The sequence below is a fragment of the Diabrotica undecimpunctata genome, chromosome 10 (assembly GCF_040954645.1).
Source record: "Diabrotica undecimpunctata isolate CICGRU chromosome 10, icDiaUnde3, whole genome shotgun sequence".
NCBI lineage: Eukaryota > Metazoa > Arthropoda > Insecta > Coleoptera > Chrysomelidae > Diabrotica > Diabrotica undecimpunctata.
In genome coordinates this window covers 58,432,259-58,445,468 of record NC_092812.1, presented here as the reverse complement: position 1 = coordinate 58,445,468, position 13,210 = coordinate 58,432,259, and the positions used below count along the sequence as shown (strand labels likewise).

The following is a 13,210-nucleotide window of genomic DNA, read 5'->3' as shown; positions in this document are numbered from 1 at the left end:
CTAATACTTAGTACGATCCGTGTAACTAGCGCCCTCTATGAGAATCACATATAAAAACAAATTCATGGGATGTATCAGCTTCCAAAACATATTCGTATACAATTTCATTACAATGTTGCCAGTAGTTTCGGCAAAATCGTAAAAAATGCGTAACATTTTTTTTCTTTAACGCCTTGTATCTTGAAAACGGATGGCGTTACAAAAATTTTTTACTAAGTAAACCCCAATTATTTTTCAGTTTTTTACCTACCCTAGAGACGGGGTTACCTTTTTTTGAAACACCCTGTATAGAAAAAGAGAAAATAATAAAATTACGGTTGTAGCAGTATACATATATAGAAGATTTTTTTGTGTTTTCAAATGATAAACGTCAAACAAGTAGACTAAAAAATGAGTCTCGTTGAAAATGTACAAAAAGAGTATTGAGGTATTTAAAAGACACTATTAACTATTCTCTGATTTACTCAAAAGATGATTCAGAATTACAAGGTTTTGTAGATGCCGATTGGGCAAGCAATACATTAGATCGTAGATCCTTTACGTTATATTAGAATCCTATGTATTTACCTCTGTGGATCTGCAATATCTTGGCAAAGTGCAAAATAAAAAACAGTAGCTTTATCTAGCTGCGAAGCAGAATATATGGTCTTACCAGAGGCTGTTTTTCTTAGGGGTTTGTTAAGTGATTTAATTGAAAGAACTGAATGTATTACTTTATTTAGCGATAATCAAAGTGCATTAAGCTAATCAACAAATCAAATTTATCATAAAAGAAGTAAGCATATTGATGTAAGATTTCATTTTTTGAGAGACCCAATATCTGACACAATCATTAATGTAAAATATATGCTACTGATGTTATGCCAGTTGACGTGTTGACTAAAGGTTTAGTTGCTGAAAAGCTGAACAGATTATTGAAACTGTTAGGTATAGGTAACTTATAAATTTTGTTTTATTGATAAGTGGAGGTGTTTAAATATTGATAACAACTAAACAAAATCAAAATATTAGCGCCATATATCATTTACCGTAAGTTAAGGTTGGTACAATGTAAACTGTAGATTGTATTCACTTTCAGAACAAAATAAAGTTAGTCTTAACTGTATAGGTACTCAACTGGTTCGTTTCATTTATAAGTTTTAACAAAAATCACCCTAACATTTCCTTATCTATCTTTTTTGTATGCTTAGTTTCTGCCACATGAGAGGTAAAATGGATATCATGAATCAATGGAAAATTTACACGACTACGTCGTTGTCTACTTGACTCCTAAACATTATTCATTCGGTCGCTTTATTAAATTTTTAAAACCTTAGAATATCTACGTTTCAACACCGCTAGAACATCTATTTAAAATGAAAATATCTAATATTTTAATGAAATATATATAAAATGGACGTCCAAGGTCAATAAAACATAAGAAGTTTTATTTAATACAAAGTTACGAACTATGATGATATATACTTACAGAAAAGAAAGAGAACGTTTATATTATGACATATCTCCAGAAACGACAAATATATGAGAAGATATTTGTGATTATAACATATATGAATTTCAGTTGAAAAATATCTTAATTACACCTTAAAGAAAAAAAAAGCAACAACCATGCTTGCTTACCCATTTCTGTCTCCATAACTCTATGTTTATATCTATAAAAGAAATTTTAATTGGACTATTTCTCACTGGGTATTTTTAGAGAATATTTTTATAGAACAGCAACAACGGTACACGATCACATGTGTGCGAATTGCTGCACAATATATTTAAACATTGTGTGTATCCTAATCATAAAACCATAAGTAAACAAAACGTGTTTTGTAGTTTTGTTGATTAGCTGATGGCATACAATAAGAAAATTTACTTAATGTGTTACGTCCGACGAAAAGATAAAATTTGATCAAAATATAGTCAAATATTTTATTTATTGTTGTTTTGAAACTGTTTTCTTGTGGCATCTCAGTTTTTATCAAATATTTCTTTGGAAATAAACCACGATTTTCATACGGATCTGCATGTATTAAAATATATTTATTTAATAAATAAATCCAAAGTTAATTATAGTTATAACACAGTCTTTGAACAACTAATAATTGATGTATTCTGTCCATTTTTTTAATTAATTACACTTTGATTAGGAAATAAAAGTCTTACATTTATTCTTTTTCTATTGTTGTGAGTTAATTCTCTATTTTTTATGTTTGTGTGTGTGCTAAAACTACCATGTCTTTTCTGACTTTTCTGTTTCTGTTATTCTTTTATTTCTGCGCATTGTTCTTTTAACCATTCTTCTTTTGCTTGCTTAATTTTGTATTTTATTTGTTTATCCATTTTTTTGCACATCTAACTATCTTTGTTTTTTGTATTGACGTCTCTCTTCCACTAATCTAAAATTTCCTCGGTCATCAATTGTTTCTTTTTGCATCTGTTTCAGCATTTTTTAGAATTTGTTAGGTAACATTCATTGATTTCATCGCCAGACTTTGTGTTTTCAGTGGGTTCCTTAATTTATATATTAAAAAAATCTTAAAGCACAAGTGGTGTAACTCCATTTTCCATTAATTTTAGTTAAGGTCTAAATCGTACTCCGCATCAAGTATTTTATATTAGCACAAATAATGGTGTAATTTATAAGTCACATAGTAACCATGTAGATAGGCAACACATTTGCCACCCAAAGTGAAGTACAAGGGATATACACCACAGTAAAAGGGCTAGGAGAGTACGGCGTATTTTCCCATGTTAAATCCCATAAGAAATCGCTAAGGTCCATTCTGGTCATTTTTGGCTCATTTCGTTGTGGAGGCGCGACGGCTTATCGGATTGTGACGTGTGAGGTATCGTCGGAAAGAGGAGGGAGTAACGAATACGTTAACACAAAAATCAAAGATGGCGGCATTGCCAAAAGGACACTAAGCTTGTAACGTCTAAACGGCTCAACCTACAACAACGTGCAACGTATCGATGGAAACTGGAGGGGCCAACAAATACGTAGACACAAAAAAAACATGGCGGCCAACTTTAACAAGTAATGTCGAATTAATAATCAACATGCTGTTTGTCAGAAGATTTAAATATTCGACTGCTGTACAATTTATACATAGAAGTTCAAAGCGAAGGTAAGGAACCTGTGGCAGAGCACGTTTATCGTAGAACTTTTAATAAGGGGTTCAACTTACATTTTCGTGCACCTCAGAAGGATACTTGTATAAAATGCGATATTTTTAATAATATACTGAAGCAATCACCAGAAGAGCACGAAAAATTAAAACTCATTGGCAGGACCATGAACTTCATCTACGCAAAGCTGATAAAACTCGAGAATCAATGAAATTGGACACCGAAAAATCAGCTTCTAATAGATCTTTAAATTTCCCACGTCTAATATGTCCAATGGCCTACTATAAACCTAATTTGTACGTCTACAATTTAGGTTGCCATGAGCTTTCAACAAAAAAGGGATTCATGTATTGTTGGGATGAAGTAACTGGATCTAGAGGTTCGCAAGAAATTGGCGCTTGTTTAGTCAAACACATACAAACACGAGCGTCAGAAGTAAAACATGTTGTTATGTATAGTGATACATGTACCGGTCAAAACAGGAATTGGAAAATAGCCCTAAAAATTATTAAAACTGGTGTTAAGTGAAGATAATAATATTGAAGTCATAGACCAAAAGTTGATGCAAAGTGGTCATTCCCTTCTTCCCAATGACTGTGATTTTGCTTCTATCGAGAATTACAGCAAAACGCAACAAATTTTTGTCCCACTGATTGGTACAGTATTATTGCCAAGTCAAGGAAGAAAAATCCTTTCCAGGTTACCGTTATGATGAATAATGATTTTTTGTCTGTGGACACATTGTTGAAGTCAATCACTAAAAGAAAGAATGACACGGAAAAACACGCAGTATCATGGTTAAAAATGCAGTGGATTCGATACCAAAAGACTACTCCATTCACATTACTCTTTAAGGAAACTATATCTCTGAGTCCACTGGACCGATTTTAACTCACAGTATCTCATTTTTTTTTGTTATAATGTTAACTTTTTGATGAATCACAAAACGATAAGTTCTATTTTATAGATAAAAAAAACGAAAAGAAAACTTACACAAAATTTTATGATTTTCAATTAATTGTCAAAATTTAACCAAACAAGGAAAACAATTGTAAAAACAGGTAAATTAAAATACTTTTAAATACCTTTCAAACGAACATTAGTAAATTAAAATCCATGTAGTAGATTCGATTAAAATAGATAACAAAACCTAAAATTCAAGCGTTTAAGGAAGCCTTTATGTGGTCGAGAATTAAAGTTATAATTTTGCTTAAATTTTAGTTTTTGGAAAGTGACGAAAATTTAGATTTTAGAAAATATAGAAGGCTTTATAATACTGTTAGTTTCATAGAATATTAAAAAAACGTGGTACAGCAGGCATGTTTTCTGTATCTTTTAAATTGAAATAATATGTTTAAAATGTAATAAAGTATTTTTATTATTTACATGTTGTATAATGGTCACCTCTCGTCACCTAAATGGACTCTTCCAATTGTTTACTGTGACTACTATTTCGTACAAAGCTATATTTAATATGTCCTGATTTAGAAATCTCTACCACCAAAGTATAAATATGAAAGTTCAACTTAAAATGTTTTACTAATAACTCCTTTTGTCACATTTTAACACAATTTTTTAGTCTACTTACAAGCGCGTGACATAAAAAATATCAAAGTTATTATAAATGTTTATAAGCTAAAAAGACGGCTCTTTTTCAAATGGTTTTTTTAATAACAATTTCGATAAAATATAGAAATTTTTTTTAATTAATCTTAAAATTGAAGCCTCAAAGAATCGATCTTAATCTGCTCAATACCGCTAGAGTCACTGTTTGGCCAAGTACAGTTGTTATAAATAATCGTTCTCCGGGATAAACAAATTAAATAACTTACAAACTATTTGGTCGATCTAGCTTAGATTTAGCACACTTCAATAACAAGATAAGGGAAAATAAACAGAACATAGAAGACCATGAAGAGAAAACGAAGACATAGAGAAAACGGCAAATATATTAAAATAATTTGCCCCAGTACAGAAATTAAACCAATAAAAAATGTGAAATTACACATTAAAATAACACAAAATGTAAACATTAAACTATAATGTTTATTGTTTTAATAATAGTCTGATAAGGTTATTCGATTAGGATCAGTAAGAATACAGTATAACTAAAATAGTTGAATACAGACGTCACTGATTAGGTTCATTCAATTTTTTTTAAACCATGTTGTTAATTATCATTAAGTAAAAATCCCGAGATAAATTTAATGTTTGCGAGGCGTGTGGCATCCGGCTTTAAATATTTATTTTCATGTTTTTGTATGCAGACTACATAACATATTGCTTAGTTCTGTGCAATTCACAGATAACGTACAAGTTAGGTAGATAATTATTTATATAATTTACATACAGGGTATTGACATAATACTAAAATAACAAGTAAGGAATATTATATGAAGATACAATCATTTAACTTTCTATTCTGGCCAATGTCTTAGATGAGGTTGTTGTCATGGTCGTAACAAATCGGCACTTAAATTCCTGCTACTCCTTCCAATAATCATGGCACTTATAACTTTTTATATACTCTTGACGATGACATTTAAACCCTCTACCCACCCGATTAGACCGCTCAACTGTCGTGACCGACAGCGTTGGGCCCGGCGGTTGGTGTGTGTGTAGACTTATTGACCGACAAAAATAGTTGTACCCGACGGTCAGGCCGACTGATTTGGTTGTACAATCCCGACAGTCGACTTCCCCATACCCAACCTGTCGAGTCGGGACGTAACAACTACTTTTGACGGTCAACAAACACACACCAACAGTCGGGCCCAACTTTGACGGTCAATGACGGAATTTGTCACGGACGACAAAGTTGGGCCCGATTATGTTTTGGTCTAAGTGGCTGTACGTGTAGTGCATATGTACCAAATAACATACTTCCAATTTGTCATCTACCCATCTCATCTTTGATCTTCCTCTTGATCGTCTACCTTTGTAGCGTCTCCATTGTGGCGTTCCAACGTTGGTCCTTTTGTCTAGCAGTGTGGCATGCAATGCTCCATTTGAGTTTGGCAATTTTTGTTCAGATTTCCTCGACTTTTGACTTTACCCAGTCATTCTTCTTCCTATCTGATAGTCGTGTACCTGTCATTGCCCTTTTTGTTGGGGCGAGTTTGGTCAATTTGTCTTAATTAGTGTTCGGCTTTGACATCAATATGTAATGATAGGAAGGAGTACTGGTTGAACACTTTGCTCAAAGGTATTTTCCGTATCCAACTGAGCTTTACAAATCTTGCTCTTCTAGTGAGATCCGCACTTTGTTCCTCTTTGTCGAGTTTCGCTGTTTGATTCCAAAATAGGTTACTTATAAAAGGTAAAAGAAATAATAAGTTAGACTTACTCACAATTTTATTGATTGTGAGTAAGTCTAACTTATTATTTCTTTTACCTTTTGAAATGGACTCACACAAGCAACACATTCAGGTTACTTATAATTCTAATATCTCTACTGTCTATGTTTTTATTTAACAAAATTTCTTTGAGCCGGCTATACTGCACTCTGTCAAATGCCTTCTCAAAATCAATGAAACAGGCATATACCTCCTGATTCATATCTAGATATCTCTGCGAAAGAACACTCACTGTAAACAGTGCATCCCGTGTTCCCAGACCTTTTCTAAATCCCATTTGTGTATTACTTATGCCTTCATCTAATTTTTTATGTATTATATTTTGAATTACTTTTAAAAACAGTTTCAAGACATGACTCATTAAGGCTATGGTGCGATGTTCATTGCACTCCTTCGCATTGGCTTTTTTTGGAACAAATGTCGATTGGATCCATTCTTGAGATATTATACCTGTTCTATATATGGTCCAAAAGGAGGTCAATAGATTCAGTATCCACAATTTTGAGTAATTCGATGAGATCTCCATCAGGCCCTTCATAGTATGTATTAGTTGCCTATATCTCGAATATATTCTACAATTATTAATAGAATTTTAAAATTGATTTTGGTGTAGAATTTTCGGCTTTAACAAGTTATTTTAAATATGCCCCAATTGCCTCTATTGATATTGAAAGGGGTTTTTCAAGTTATAAAAATATTTTATCAGATCAAAGAAAATGTTTCCTCGTAAATAATTTGGAATAACACATTGCAGTTGTTTATAATCGAAGATATATGTAGTCATATTGTTGTTTTATTCTAAATAGGTACCCACTTGACTATTGATATCAGTTTTTGTAAAAAAGCTGAACAAATTGCGTATATATAAAAAATACTGTTTTTATTTGAAAGATAATCTTTATAAAACCCGCCAGAATAGAACAGAAAATATGTGGTTTCTCGAACTGCGCATTTTTTGAATTTTTGTACGTATCTCGAGCATATTTCGTTTTTACTGCACATTTATGCGCATATTTCATCAAAATTGATCGCATATAAATCCGCTCGCTACTCATTATGCAGAATTATCCCAAAAACTTAATAATCAATTTACCTTAAGAGCGTAGGCGCAAAATTTCGGGCCAATGCCAAATTTAATTGTAATTATTTTTTTTCGAATCCTGAGAAAACTAACAAATATTTTTGAAAAATTTAAACGCAGAATGAAAGATTACATTATTACTGAGGGCCGAAAGTCCCTTAGAATAAATAAAAAGTTTTTTTGAATGAGATATTTGAAATTAAAAATCACACTAAATTTTCTCTTTTTTTTCACCCCTGTAACTTATTAAAATAAACATTATAGAAGTTTTCAGGGACTTTCGGCCCTCAGTAATAATGTAGTCTTTCATTTTGCGTTTAAATTTTTCAAAAATATTTGTTAGTTTTTTCAGGATTCGAAAAAAATGAATGCATTTAAAAAGCATTGGCCCGAAATTTTGCGCCTACGCTCTTAATTTTCTCAACATTTACACACGCGGCAAAGAATTTATAACAGATTTAAACCACATCTTTACCTGTCGTAAATATTAACCATATAGTTGCAAACTCATCAATGATGACTAAATATGATAATAATTATAATATAAATAACAATTTTTCTCTTCCAACAAACTTAACCTTTTGACTAACAGTCGGAAAAGGCATTCTATATGAACTTATTAGTTAATTTACTTTAAATATCACTGAAGTAAAAACAAATAACACCTTTTTGAATTACATGTTCATACTAAAAAAGTAATAACCTTTTTTATCGTTAAAATGAGATTTATTGTATACGCTTGCTTCTAAAAATAGTTTATAAGTACTTAAACTATTTATAACTGCTTAATAATTAAAAAAGTTATATCAATTATACAATTTTTAATAGCTTGTGTATTTGGCAAAATCTTGGTAGATCGTAGATGGTGTCAAATATATAGATAAAAATATAGTTTTATATATACATACATCCCCTAACATGAAAGATGAAAGACACACTCAAACCGAAATAAAACAACAACGCTTTATATAGCGACATATAGCTGTAGAACTAGAAAAAGAAACTGAAAATATAATATGGGAAGTCATAGGAATTAGCGAATTAAGGCGGAAAGATGACAAGCGGTATTGGATTCCTAATAAACAAGAAATGGAAACGAAGAGTAGTAGAAATAACTTGTATCTCGGATTGAGTAGCTAGCTTACAACTACCAAAAAAGGGATACAATATACAAATTATGCAAATATCAGCCCCAACGATTACTCACACTGGCGAAGAAATAGGGGAACTCTACAGTAACATAAATGAAGCATTAAATTTGATAACTTTGAAACGATATTTATAGACCTGGTAGGAACATTTAAGGTGGAGATAATTGGAACAATGTCAGTATATATTTCGGCAAAGAAGTAGACGCACTGTAGAAAGAGTGACGCACTACAACTACCTCGGCACCTACCTTCCTATCGGAAAAGCTAGATCCACCTTCAATCAGATGGGGGCCTTCTTCAATAGTCACAACCTCTCTCTTGATACAAAAGTAAGAATGCTGCGATGCTACGTCTTCTCTGTCCTTTTTTATGGTGTTGAATCGTGGACCTTGAACGAAGATATGTGCAGAAAACTGGAAGCATTTGACATGTGGTTATATCGGAGAATACTTAAGATACCGTGGACTGACCGAGTCACAAATGAGGAGGCCCTCAGAAGAATGAATAAGAACCGAGAGGTACTGACCACTATCAAATCTCGAAAGTTACAACTCTTCGAACATATTATTATGCGAAATGAATCCAGATATAAAAATTACATAAACCCCCTAATTCCATGTAATTTATTCAAAATTCAAATTATGATTTTCAAGCCAACCTGCAAGGAAAAATATTTGGAAAACGAGGTCCAGGAAGAAGAAGAACATCTTGGTTAATAAACATCAGAATCTGGTTCTGGACCCCCCAGGCTTTTCCTCCACCCCTCCCCAACTTACGTGACTTACGTGGGGACGCTTATGATCTAAATGTTACTTTGGGTGTCGTGGGTAATGAAACACCCTCTGTTTTTCATGACTGTGGTTAAGCCACCTAGCTGTAGGGGTAGCACACAAATTCCTATTTACTTTATCAACTTAGGTTGGTGTTCACTGTTAACTGACTGACAAAATAAATTTTGTTCTCCTCGTCGGCTGGGCATCCGAGTGGTCTGGCCACCGAGCCTATGTTTGTCGCACATGGTCTCAATGCTCAGATTTCGGGATAGGGTCTCTATGTGACCTGCCATAACGGCCTACGCCTAGGCGGCTGTGTAAAAGGTCTGATAGGTCTTTTATACATACTCATTATATTTGAGCATCGGTATTTACTCGATCTTGTACAAAGAATTTGGTGCGATGACAGAAGGTTTTTTATGTCTTTTTTTTTATAACTATACCTATACACGTAGGCGTGCCTTCCTTTCGGTCATCTGCCTACTCGGGCATTCGGCAGATCCTATTACATCGTACCACTGCAGTGGTACAGTAGTTACAACACAATAGTACCCCGGGCTTTTTTGGTGAGATGCTTTAAAGATAAAAATAAATGAGAATAAAGTGGAAATAAAATACATAAGATATAAGATAGAAACAAAGCAAAATAAAGTAAGTCAAGATATGTAAAGAAAAGATAATTGAAATGAACCAAATATGGTAAAATAAGAAAAATGATGAATGAATTAAAATAAAGTAAGCTAAATTTTTTTTTAATTTCTTCGTAATATTTATGTTCGTCCTTTATGTCTCCTAGCAACGGATCAGGCCTAGCATAGATCTTGTTAAATATTCAATGATTATTAGTAAACTAAATAATTTACTCATTTGACCTCATTTAAACAATTATTTAGAATGATTGCTTGAATATATTCCCGATAAAACGAAAAGTACTCCTTCACACTTGCGGTTTTCATAATCGTAATCATGTGGCTCTTCTAAATAAGTGATCCAAATTAGGTCCATTCATATCACCAGAAAAATAATCAGTAATATTTTCACTTTTAAGTTAAACAATATCCTGCCTTACCCACAAATTTGTCACCTTCATCTACAAAAGTACAAACACTAATTATAATTAGTCAGTTCTCTTTCAATCACAGACAATGTTCGGAATAATAGCGCTGATCGCTATACCGTGTGTCTTAGCGTCACAAAGCATTTTTGCAACGGAAAGTTTTTTTCCCAGTGACCAAGTGGAGGTTTTCTCAAACACGCCGGAAATTATGGGGCGAATTGAGAATTTTCCGAATAGAAATGAACCTTTCAGAAGATTTTTGAAAAGCTACAATTCATTAAGGCCTATTGGTGTGTTGGTAGATGATACAAAAGAAAGTTCTGTGGCGGCTACAGAGTTCATGAAAAACATTTTCAAGGTCGCTGCTGGTGCCAAGCAAATCACTTTCAGCGTTTTAAGATTCAACAGCACAGGTGAGTAAAAAGTTATATACAAAAAATAGTCTCGACTAATATTCGCAATTCCAAAAATAGCTTAAGTAGATTTGTTGACATATATGTGGTCATTACTATTTAAATGGGAATAAGCCATAATTAAAGGTTAAAGTAAATTTATTGACGTTTCAATTTCCACTTCGGAAATCGTTCTCAAAATACAAACATTAGTATGTTACTATAATTCGTACGAAATATTTATATTATATTGATTAATGTATATTATTTATATAAATATATAATAATTATTATTAATTCTTTTTAAAAAGTACAAAAAGGTTCGTTTCAAAATTTGTTTTAAAACCATTTATTAGCCAAAGTCTTCTTAAAGAGTCTCTGAAAATGGTGGAATGGAAACGGATTCTTAAAAAATAAGTCGTTTCATAATTTAATTTAATTAAACAAATTTGGAGTGTAAAATTATAATTAATATTATATTTATATAAATAATATACATTAATTATTACAATTTAAATCTTTCTTACGAAATAATAGTAAAATTCAACTTTTTTATAAAAAAAAAAATGAATTAATTTATTTTTCCGGAATTTTCCGAATAAGAAGTAGACCAGTTTTTATTATTTTCTCGGGCTATCCCAGTTAAAAAAAATGAATATTCTGCGTGAATTGGATCATAAAATCAGATCTTCACTTATAATCTGTTCAATTTTCAGCTCTTAATGTTAATAATAAGCAATGGAAACATGATTTTAACAAAAAAATGCTATCTTAGTTCCTATTGGTCATAGAAGGGTTTTTTTTTTCAACATTGAGTTTTTCACAAATTTTTCAGTAAGCCTAAGAGTGTGTTTTTTTTAGATCTACTCTTTTTTACCTATTTTTCTCTAAAATGTATAAGAAGCATTTTATAGGCAAAAAATGATTTTTTCAAAAAAAAAATTTGTGTTTTTGCAAAAAAAAAACAAAGTAAAATAAGATGTACCTACAAAAGTTGTGTTTTTTCATCTAATTTTGCAACACCCTGTGGAATTTATTAAAAACAAACGCTACATATTATTATTATTTTGAGATCGCTTTATTCTTTCTTCACATTTTCGTAAAAAATCATAACGATATCTCTATTATCAAAAAAGAAAAGTATGTTGAAAGCATTACGTGATTTTTTAATCTCCAAAATTAACGCACCACCCTAACTCTACCATAATTTTTAAGCTATTTTTCTTGTGTATCCTTAATTGGATTTCGATATTTTTTTTTTCGCATTGCAGACCTATTTCTAAGTAATTACTGTATTAATGTTTTCTGGGAACTGTCGACGTTTCACCCATATACGGGGTGTAAAAATAAATTTGATTTTTCATCTTATTTTGCAACACCCTGTGGAATTTATTAAAAGCAAACGCTACCTACATCTTATTAATATTTCGAAAAAGCGTATTTTTTTTCTACATTTTCGTAAAAAAATCATCGATATCTTTATTATCAAAAAAGAAAAGTACGTTCAAAGCACAACGTGATTATATCGAATTGTAATACTCATTAATCGAAGCAGTTAGTTGGCTATGAAAAATCAAACAATTTGACAGGTTTTAGACTGTCAATATTGTTTACATTTCAAAAAATTGTTTTGCTATTTTGCGTATGTTGTTTAGTTGACATGGACCGTATTTCAAGAAATCTGAGCCGAGATGAATGTGTTCAGGCAATTACTTTAGCTAATGTATGTAGGGTTAGGTTATCGTGAAATAGGCTTGAGGTTAGGAGTATCTCATACTACAATACCACGAGTCATTCAACGTTTTCGAGAAACAAACGACCATACGAGACGGCGTGGACAAGGAAGAGGAAGACTTACAACACCACGACAAGATCAGTTTATCAGGCTTCGTGCTATAAGAGAACGTTTTCTCACAATGAGACATTTACAAATACGAGTGGCAAATGTTCATAATATTCAAATTAGTAGAAACACTATACAAAGGCGTCTCGATGAACAAGACCTGCATATAAGGATACCGGTCAGAGCACCAACTTTAAACGTAAATCATCGTAGAAACAGATTACAATTTGCCAGAGAGCACCTTGACTGGAATCCTGATAAACGCTACGCACAGTGAATATACGATCTATTACTTTATTCAATGGAGGATCTGTTGCTTTACCAAGAGGTCCTTAACAAGTGAAAGGTATATTACAGACATTTTGTCTAACCATGTAGTTCCATTTGCTCCTTACATAGGAAATAATTTTCTTTTAACACATGATAACGCTCGACCA

The 13,210-nt window shown here is 32.1% G+C and overlaps 2 protein-coding genes across 4 annotated transcripts in view; one reads left to right on the top strand and one right to left on the bottom strand.

Moving 5' to 3' along the window:
• PAPLA1 (Phosphatidic Acid Phospholipase A1) overlaps window positions 1–13,210 on the bottom strand; it is an 84,584-nt gene that overhangs the window by 12,178 nt on the left and 59,196 nt on the right. Inside the window, exon 1 of one of the 3 annotated variants that reach the window (XM_072545670.1) lies at window positions 1,621–1,770. The exons of the other annotated variants lie outside the window; for them this stretch is intronic. Coding sequence (XP_072401771.1) covers window positions 1,621–1,636 — 16 coding nt within the window. The 5' untranslated portion in view covers window positions 1,637–1,770. Of the gene's footprint in view, window positions 1–1,620; window positions 1,771–13,210 lie in introns of those variants that run through there. 3 annotated transcript variants of the gene reach the window in all.
• The window catches only part of LOC140451807 (uncharacterized), a 56,038-nt gene continuing 53,441 nt past the window's right edge, over window positions 10,614–13,210 (top strand). The window contains exon 1 of the mRNA XM_072545671.1: window positions 10,614–10,951. Coding sequence (XP_072401772.1) covers window positions 10,627–10,951 — 325 coding nt within the window. The 5' untranslated portion in view covers window positions 10,614–10,626. The remainder of the gene's footprint in view (window positions 10,952–13,210) is intronic.